Here is a 10,638-nt window from a genome sequence, read left to right on the forward strand (position 1 = left end):
TTATAAGTTATAACCCTCACTAACAAGGACAACTTGCAGATCGAGCTGCTTTGAACGTCCCAACTTCCTTCCTTCCTTCACTAGCCACCATGGAAGCAATAACTCATGATGAACAAGCTGCTCATCCCCATGTTATCCTTCTACCCAGTCCAGGAATTGGCCATATCATTCCTCTCGCCGAGCTAGCCAAACGACTCATCCTCCACAACTTCACCGTCACCTTCACCATCCCAAACGACGGTAACCCAGCCAAAGCTCAGCAAGATGTCCTTGATGCCCTCCCTAAATCCATCAATTACATCTATCTCACACCTGTCGATTTCTCTGACCTACCCAAAGATGCCAAGCTTGAAACCCTCATCAACCAAACTACTTCTCGTTCCCTCACTTCTCTCCGTGAAACCTTAAAGTTCATTTCTGCAACTCATACCATCGTTGCCATGGTAGTTGATTCCTTCAGCACTGATGCTTTCGATGTGGCCAACGAACTCAATATTCCTCCATACCTTTTCTTCTCTGCTGATGCTCTGCTTCTTTCGTTGACACTCCATGTCCCAAAGATGGATGAGATGTACAGTGGAGAGTACCGAGACATGCCCGACCCACTCAAATTACCCGGGTGTATCCCGATTCTTCCAACCGATTTGACATCTCCATTGCAAGATAGGAGCAACGATGCCTACAAGTCGTGTCTCTACCACTACAAACGTTATAGGATGGCTAAGGGTATTCTGCTTAATAGCTTCGACGGCGTGGAAGGACGTGCTATCAAGGCTTTGAATGATGGGTCGGACCCAACCATCCCACCGGTTTACCCGATTGGACCACTCATCAGGAAGGGTTTGAAGGCTGGGGCCGATGATGATGATGTGGAATGTCTGCGTTGGTTGGACCACCAGCCAACCGGTTCGGTTCTATTTGTGTCCTTTGGGAGTGGTGGGACCCTCTCCATGGAGCAACTAACCGAATTGGCCTTTGGATTGGAGCTGAGTGAGAACAAATTTTTATGGGTCATCAAGAGCCCAGTTCAAAACAAATCAAATGCTTGCTACTTTAATGCCCGAAGCATACAAGACCCATTTGCATTTCTGCCTGAGGGGTTCTTGGAGAGGACAAAAGGGAGGGGCTTAGTGGTGCCTTCATGGGCCCCTCAAGTACGAGTGCTTAGCCATGGTTCGACAGGAGGGTTCATCACCCATTGCGGGTGGAACTCAATCCTCGAGAGTGTGGTACATGGTGTGCCTTTTATTGCGTGGCCTCTCTTTGCAGAACAGAGGATGAACTCACAGATGTTGGTGGAGGATTTGAAGGTGGCACTCAAGCCCAAAGCAGAGGAAAATGGAGTAGTGGGACGAGCTGAGATTGCGGTCACTGTGAAATGCCTCATGGAAGGAGATGAAGGAAATAGAATTCGAAAGCAGATGAGAGACCTCCAGGCTACAGCAGAGAAGGTTCTCTGTGAGGATGGGTACACACCAAAATCACTGTTAAAGGTGGCACAAAAGTGGAAGACTCACGTTGCCATTTGATCTACGACGATCTAATTTCTCTCTACCCTTGGTGAAGAAATGTTAATTTTAAATAAGTTTTTAAAACTTGGATTCTAGCAAAAGAGAAAAAAAAAGAGGTTTTAAAATAATTTCAGATTCAAAATAACCTTAAATATTTGTTTAAATACAAATACGTTTCAATAACACTTTACCTCTTCTTTAATTTGTCAACTCAGTTATTAGAGACATTTTATGTATTTTTATGAAGCTTCTTAATACATTGATTCTTGTGTTTTGGGAGATCATATCTCCTCTTAAATGTCTTTCTCATCTATAAATTGAGGGAACCTCTAGCCTTTGACGGATCAGGGGTTCTCTTGAGATTAACAAGTCTCTTGAGATTAATCAAGTCTCTTTTGAGTGGAATTAAGTTTCTTTTGAAAACCATATGATTCATATCATTATCAATTTCCAACGATATATGATAAGTATACCTAGATCCTTGCTAAGGAAACAACTATTTTTGAATGATTCCAATTCCTAAACTCTATTTTTTGAACGGATTTAATGTTATATTACAATAGGGATAGGATTTCCCAAATGCCAATGTAAGCATGGTTTTAGTGTACAGAATCAGAATGGGTATCGATCAACCCGAAAATCGATACGGAATCAGATAAGTTTCTGAATGAATTGGCCGTAACAAATAAATTTGTCTTCCCATTCTCCCTTAAAAATGAGTTTTTTGATCATTTAACCCCTTGTTTCTACTGTGTCACCGATACAATATCGGTCACATACAAAACTTGTATGTATTGTTCAATAGAATGGCACGTTATCGATGCCTCAAACCATGAATGTAATAAAGAATCTACACGCTACACCAATGACAATTTGAAAAATAATATCATTCCAATAGATTCTACCGTTTATCTGGGCAGAATACATAGAGAGTCAACATAGACCCCATTGTTTATTACGTGAGAGAAGTATATAAGAAACCTCTTTCCATTACATTATTACTACTGTTCTTCGCAAGATGACAATCCACCATAATCCTTAACGTGTGGCTTGTTGCTCTTTCCTTCTTCTGGGTTGGGACCCGATGGCAAATTTCTTTTGACCTCTAAAATTTGTTGTTGACTTATTGTCCATATCATTAGATAATGTTTAAAAAAGATTCATCTATAGGGAAAAAAGAATCTCTTCATATATGGGGCCTATGCTTCGATTCGATTCACCATTATGAGATTCCAATGGCAGATTTCTCTTCATCATAGGTGAAAGTAAAGTTTATTTTTCTATTGGAAAATCCCAGAATTTTGTGAAATTGTTTTGAAGTTACTTCATTTTTTTGTTTCTTTCAAAAGTATAAATCAAAATTAGGCTCAGGTTCTCATACGAGAACCATTCTTGTACAGTCAAAGCCGTGCAAATGAAATCCAAGAGAAGTAGGATCCACATCCTAATTTTATCTGTGCAACTTAGAATTGTACGAAAATCATACAAGAAACTAAATTGTACTCAAACAGAAAAGGGGCAAAGTACGCCACCAAAATTGGTAAAATCTAAAAGATGAGCCTCTCTGGTCTCTATTAGGACGTCAAGTAGACTTTCTAATGCTATATTCTAATAGAAAAGAATAAGGCATAACAAAGGCAAAAAATATAGAAAAAAATAATAAAAAGGGCATGTATCTGATTATGCAGCCACAGGCCCACATGGTACAGTTATCCAAAAATTTTAAACATATTATCTAAATTATTATTTAATCATAAGTTGATCTATATCGCATATGAGGAAAAGATCATACTATTTAAAGATACACTAAATTTCACACGTATCTTATTGAAGGGGATTCCCTATCTATATATAAATAGGAGAAAAGTTCCCTGCATGGGATGCAAGGGCCACGTCTAGACACATTGGGAGGAAGGGAGAATGATTGCCCTGCTCCCATGCATAGCGGAATTTCTGTCCACCAACGTGTCAGCGCATGTTCTCATTGGCTGCCGTGTGCATGTGGCCCCTATGCTCCCACGTAAAGAATGGTTGCCCATATAAATATATCCAACCATCACAGTACTAAATGATAAGTCCATGGCTGAAAAAGGGATAAGGCTTAAGACAGTAAAATACCATAATATACTCATGTTAGATAGAAACTGGCTAAATAAAGCTTGAAACTCGTATGATGCTTTTTAAATACTATATATATTGTATCAATAAAATGAGAAACCTCTAAAAATATGTATTCTAGGCTTTCTAGCACCATGTGCTTTATTTGATCTAAATGAGTTGTATTATTTATGCTCCATTTGGTTAGAACTAGGGTGGAAGGAAAGTAAAATTAATAAACTATTATTACTTCAGGTCTAAGCAAACTCTCATTAGAAAGTTTTTCTCTTTCCTTTTTTCCTTCCATTCCATCTAACTCAAGGTTTAAGAAACGGCATCGAATTGACCAAGCGCGATTCGGATTCCAGCTGATCCAGAATGGTTGAACCACGCTGATTATGCAAATGAAATTTTGGTTTCATTTTACTTCAAATTTTTTTTTTTTTTGGGGGTAAACAATTTTAATTCAGTTCGCTTTTAACGAAATGGAGTCTTGACAAACATAAGAGACGCATGCATGGTGTCTGTAAATCTGTAATCATGAGAGAGGAGATCAATCCATTCAAGTACCTTTGGATTAGAATATCCTCTTTCGAATTTGATCTCTTGTTACACATACATGGGTATTGGATCAGTCATATCATTGGTTCCACATCATATTAGTCATGATCAATATCAATACCTAACCAATTATATATGGATATGGTTTTTTCTATTTTATTTTATTTTGTAATTTTAATGGGTTTATGATCTTATCTTGGCTCGAGATCAATATCATCACCGTGAACTAAATCCATGTTCATAGATACTTCAATCTTCAATCATCGATGCTTTGGCGATTCAAACAATCTTCCCAATAATCAATAGCCTCTTGCTTCAGTGGCTAGCGACATTATGAGGCATTGCAAAGGTCTCGTAATATCACTGTGTATCACAAAGGTCTTGGATTCGAGATTGTCTAGCAGCAAAGTGTATAGCTTCGGTGTGGCTGCGGCACATGCTTGTTCCCTACTCCAGCATGATGATAGACGTTGCTAGCCGGTGGTTGATACCAAAGGGTCGGTTGTGCTCTTTCTGGTAGGGATCTACCTCTTGTGGGAGGAAACTTGGTTTTCATTCACTTCTGCGTCCATCCATTGAGACTGATTTTTGCATGAAACCCGAGTCCAATAGCTTATACGAAAGCAAGAATTTGTAAATTTTATACTTTGGCAATGTCTAGATGTCACAAAATTCGTTAATTTACTTTTGTCACAGGGTAACATTTCCTTACCATAATGCCACGTGGGGAATTTTTTTTTTCAATGCAAAAAAGGATTTAAGGATTAGGCTCGACCCAAACTCACCGGTTAAAGATCGAAACCAGACTGATCCATTAGTAAACGGGACGGGTTCGGGCCTAGACCAATTATTATTCGGCTCTTTTCTATTTATGGTACGTTTATAACCCCAATTGTCCCAATTAACATGAACCCGGTTATAGACTAGTAACCAACCAACCGAATATAAACATGTCCATATTTGGCCTATGAGGCTGGATTAACTAAACGGTGGTAACAGTGCAGGAACTTAAATTGGTGGGGACTGATTAGCCCGACCAAGACCGACCGGTTGACATCCCTAGATTTATATACCTTGGATAACTTACGTGAGATTTGACCTGACAATTTTTACCCTCGAGATGAGTTTATGATAGAATAATTATCACCTCTAATTCGTGGACACCTCCAATTCCTCTAATAAGGGGAAGTGAACCCTATCTTAAGCAGCGTTTTCGGGCTGGGGGTAGTATGGTCATTTCCACCCTATGTGAGAAATTAGAGGAATTGAAAGGGACAACAAATTGGAGGGGATAATGATTCCACACGGCCATGTTTGATCAAGCCTGGTCTTGCTTCTAGAGGTTGAAATGGGCTTGGGCCTTGCTTGTCAGATCCCAAACCAATCTGGGCCCTCGACAACGTTGGAACTGGTGGTTGCTCAACCCAGGGCCCTCGTCCCTCGACAACTGCTGAGGCATTTGAATTCGTTTCTGTATCCAAAAAAAGTGAAAGCGAGTGGAAATTTCTGAACCGGCTCATCGTTTTTTGAAAAATAGAAATGCCTTTAGGGGCTGCTCCACTTTTAAAGGGAAAGCGTGGACTACGCACTTGTGGGCCTGTGAGCCATGTGGGTCATCGGTCATAAGTCCATTACATTTGACCATTTGGCATTTTGGGGCTCTAATTAGTCTGATGCGCCACTTTGACTCCGGATCCTCTAGAAGACTGGAACGCACATTCCGGGGATTTTCCGAAATAAAATCTCCAACTTTAGCAGCTTAGGCTCCGTTTAGATGGAAAGGAAATTCAAGGAAAAAGAAGTAAAAATTTTCTAATTAAAAAAAAAATTTCTTATCAAACAGAGTGTGGGTCAAATGGTACTTTAAAAACTCTAGTTGTGGATTTGGAATAAAATTATGAAATATAGAGATTGGGTCGAACCTATGGTACAATACCTTATTGGTATGGCTGGATAAGTGACATCCCATAGGCGTGCTGATTTGCAGATTTGGAGATTGTATCCTTCAAGATGATGATTGAAGACCTAGGCTTGCTATGTCGTCTATGGAATTAATGGAAGCATGACAACTCCCTAATGTATTTGTTATTGGTGAAACTTGATTTCGGTCTAAAAAATGAAGTTGAGATCTTCAAAGGGCCATTTTTTGCTTCGAAATGAACTCAAATAGCCAAAAAAAGGCGTGCATCACCGTCAAAGGCTCTAAGTTGTGTTGGGGTCGTTGAGACCTTCGAATCGATATGTTTTGAGATATATGTAATATTTTGATCCGACCCTATTCGGTTTGGCTTTTTTCGGTCTGGGCGCATTTTTGTATTTTCTCGGGTTAGGACTTCTTTATATAATGTTCTCATCTCTGGGAAGGCTGTAAGAGAGGTTTCGTAACATTTTCAAAAGATAGTGAAATCTGTTCTATTGCTCGACCGTGGACGTAGCTTCCCATCTTGAAGGTAAATCACGTAAATCTCTGGTGTTGTGTGTTGTGTAACTTCTTTGTTTTTGTTTTGTTCTGCAAATCGCCATCTTGAACGTTATTTTTTTAGCATTACTGAAGTGTCATTCCTTTGATCTTACTATGGTGATTTGGAAAGGTAACGCTTTTGGTCTATTTACAACAAGATTAACATGGGAGATAGTTCATAATAAGATTGTTGAAGTAGATTGGGTTGATACTATTTAGTTTTTTGGAAATATTCCTAGACAATCAAATCACTAGTTGGAGGGTGATTATGGATGCTTTGCTTTTGACTCCAACGGTGTTGGAGGATGTGTTAAAACTGTGTTATCATCTTAGTAGACAGATATGACACATCATAGAGAAGGCAATATCATTACGGCATGAGTTTTAGAGGAGATGATTCATTTGGAAAAATTGGTAAGCTACCATTTTTCTATACAATTAACCATCTTTGGCAAGATAGGAAAGGTTGTTTATTTCAAAATAAGACTAGGACGTTAGTTACCCCAAATTGTTGCAACTATTCAAAAGGATATTAAGCTAGGAGTAGTACTTCTCTAATCTTCTCGGATGGTTTTCTTGCTATTCAGTGGATTCTCTCCAAGTCTCTTGGGTTACACAAATCTCAAAATTTTGTTCGTGGACTTTAATTTCCTCCAAAGATAACCATTGCTTTTCATTGTGATGGTTCTATTGTCCAAGATAAAGATTCTTATAGTGGGTTGACCAATGATGAGTTTGTGGATCCAAATCTTCTATGAAGCGTTGCCCTGTCCTGTCTGTGCTGTGTAGACACAGGGTCATGTGCAATGACCACCTTACCTTTGCCCAAGTGCCTTGTCCGAGTGAGGGTAAGGCAGTCATTGCGTGCTACCTTATGTCGGTGCAACATTGGTAGGATAGGGCAGTGCACCGTAGAATATCTGTCTACTCCAATTTTTTTTGTTATGTTCAGAACAAGTCGTCTATATTTTATATGAAGACGATGACCATTTACCGATGGTATCTTATTTGTGGAGAAGAATATTCAGAAGATTGCTATTAGATTTGATTCCAAGTAACTATTGACATTTTGAAGAGAAAAGTTCAAGGTCCTCAGGCAGTGCAACATTTGAGAAGTGTCACTTTACATTTGGTGGACAAATTATTGTAGAGTCTCTTTCAGCACGTTTGGCGTGAGATGAATGAACTAATTGGCTACGTAGCTTCTATGGATGTGGGAATGGTTGAAAGTTTCTTCGAAAATCCCTCAGGATTTGTACACTATTGTAAAGAAGGATGTTGATCACTATATTTTTTTTTTAAATAGTAATAAATCTTTTTAATGGTGGGCTTTTGTGCAATGATAAAAGTTGTTCCATGGTGAACAAGTGGTCAAAAGTTTGAGTCTCAAGCAGTCTCTTTGCAAAAGCAATAGTAAGGCAAGGGCCATTATGACTTCCCTGGACTTGAACTTCGTAGATCTGACGGAAGCCTCATGCAACGGGTACATTCTGTTTTTTTTTTTTAATGTTTTTCATTAGATTATTTATCTATCAAACAATAAAAACACCTCCACGTATGTCCATGTCCATACACACCTAGACACGATCAAGATCCATAAAATTTGAACAACTTGGATTGATCAATAAGTTAATCTAATTGGGCCAACCAAATAAACTTTGCCCGGCGTTGACACATGGAGAGACATCTCGGTCCATAGTCACCCCACAAGTACCAGAAGAAACATCACATGGCTTTCAGCTTTAATCATGAACCCCACTTCCTGCCCACACGAACGCACCAATTTCCATCCACTTACAGAGCAAATGTCTCTGTGTTCCTCTGTAATTCACAAAATTAGAAACCCAATTAAGAGAGACAGTCAGTCTTAAACTTCGTTTCTTCGAAGTTCCAACTCACAAAGATCAGAGAGAGAGACACAGAGATGAGATTAAAGAAGGTTCTTAGGAAACAGAGCCTTTCCTAAAATGTCTTAACATACGACAGAGTACAAATCAAGATCATAAATCATAATGATGAGAGAGAGAGAGAGAGAAAGTAGAAAGGCAGGCGTGCCTCTCTACTAATCTATGTCTCCTGCTGCAGATCTGCCAACGAAAGTTGCTTTAACCACTCAAAGGTTCGACGGTGGGCCATGGCTTGCTTCCCGTGCTTGTGTTGCTCCTGCTGCAACTGCTGCTGCTGCTGTTCTTCTTTCAGTTCGTTCTCTTCTCTCTCAATCACATTCACCTTCTTAATAATAGCAAACCTCGAAGGGACTGTTTCAACTGCACTCACTGAACACTTACACCCACTTGTAAACCCCTCAAACACCCTCACCCTCGTGCTCTGCGTCGTCGTTTTCATCAATTTCGTCTCCCGCTTCTTTGTCTCATTCTTGATGTTGCTGCTACTCTCACAACTCTTATTCCGATTTCGAACCTTTAGCTTTAGATCATGCAATTCAATCTCAGGCGTTCGCACTAAACCCGGTCGGAAAAGACCCCACGCCGTCGATCTCCGGCTCCGACTACCACCATTTCCAGGCGGAGCTGTGGTTGGCCAAATCTGCGGTCTTGGGCTTGGGTGAGCGTGAAAATTATTTCGCGACAGATCTCTCTCCCTGTAACCTCCACTCTTTCTGGTGATGGTGGTGGTTACGGAGCTACCACTCGAGGATGAGTTAGAGTTACGGCTTCTTATACTACTGCTCCTGCTGCTGCTGGTGAAACCATGATCCATGGACTCTGATCTCGAAGCACACCTGCTAGGGTTCCGACTATCCTGTCCGATCCGAGCCATTCCGCCGTCGGAGCTGACCGAGAGTCGCAGCGGAAGGATCTGCCCTTGAAAGAAAACATCCTCGGCAGCACACATGTCCGATTCTTTGAGACGAGCATCGGCACCCAATGACCCAAATTCGAAATCTTCTTCTTGTAGTTCTTCCAATCCTAGACTTTGATCTCCCAATTCCTTCTCATCCTTTAATGTTTCTACGACGGGAAGATCGCTGAGAGACAATGCTTCTTCTTCTTCATCTTCTTCATCTTCTTCTTTTTCCTCTTTTTTCGACATCACGGCTGGAATGTTGTCCACCATGTACATTCCCCTGTAAGGCTGTAACACACAACACAACAAAAGAGAACAAATTTTGAGAAAGAGAATTTGATTTCACAGTAAAGTCTATAACTCTAGGAATAGGAAGAAATTTTGAAAAAGAAAGAGCATGCCCAAGTGAAGGCTGAGACCTGAGAGCTCTTGATTTGAATCACTGCAAGTGAACGAGCGTGTCTTTGTTTCTCTATATTTTAATTCCCAGTAGGAACAGAGGACCTGGCTATGTCACACGACAAAGACAAACCCATTAACCCAAATTAAAAAAAGGGGAGGCTATAAACTCTAGTTATTCCTTACAACAACAGAATTTATTGAAATGGCGGCGACTTTGACTCTGAAAAGCTTCATTGATCCATTACAACCAAGAAAAAGAAGAAAAAAAAGTTATAAAGGTATATGAATGTGTTGTCATGCACTGCTTGTGAATGTTGGGTTATTTTGGGTTCTTGGAGATACAGAGATGGTTAGTTATAGTTCTTGGTTGATTAATAGAGATCATAATTAATTTTTGCGGTTCTGTGATCCTTGTCCGTGACTATTCAAGTTCTTTTTTCCATAAAGATGGGGCTTACAGCTTGTTTGGAGTCTTTGTATAGCTCTTTTAGATTCTCTTTCCACCTTTTCCTGCTAGGGAGGAAACGTATAACTGTATTGTATGAAAGTATAAATTAATTCAGGTGTTTTAGTGTTAATCATAGACTTAATTAAAAAAAAAACAAAAAACAGAGTTTGCTTGAAGAAGCATGCGTGGAAGTGTGAAACCCATTTCATCATGCATTCATGCCCTTAACACCAATTGGAATCAAAGGATTATTATTATTATAATTTTAAAGCATCCTATAGTTACAAACTCTGTTTTCAAGGATTAAGGGAAGAATAGAGTGGCCAAGGCTAGCTAGGCCAAATAGAGAT

General features: G+C 39.7%; 2 protein-coding genes across 2 annotated transcripts; one reads left to right on the forward strand and one right to left on the reverse strand.

The window, feature by feature from the left end:
• The first annotated feature begins 89 nt into the window (after positions 1-89).
• LOC122658215 (hydroquinone glucosyltransferase-like) lies at positions 90-1,559 on the forward strand. Its single transcript, XM_043853128.1, has one exon. The coding sequence runs from the start codon at positions 90-92 to the stop codon at positions 1,527-1,529; it is 1,440 nt and encodes a 479-aa protein (XP_043709063.1). The 3' UTR covers positions 1,530-1,559.
• Positions 1,560-8,697: 7,138 nt separating this feature from the next.
• LOC122658216 lies at positions 8,698-9,486 on the reverse strand. Its single transcript, XM_043853130.1, has one exon. It carries the CDS (start codon positions 9,484-9,486, stop codon positions 8,698-8,700), a length of 789 nt encoding a protein of 262 aa, XP_043709065.1.
• Positions 9,487-10,638: the final 1,152 nt, after the last annotated feature.

Source organism: Telopea speciosissima, chromosome 4 (genome assembly GCF_018873765.1).
Source record: "Telopea speciosissima isolate NSW1024214 ecotype Mountain lineage chromosome 4, Tspe_v1, whole genome shotgun sequence".
In the NCBI taxonomy this organism is placed as follows: Eukaryota; Viridiplantae; Streptophyta; class Magnoliopsida; order Proteales; family Proteaceae; genus Telopea; species Telopea speciosissima.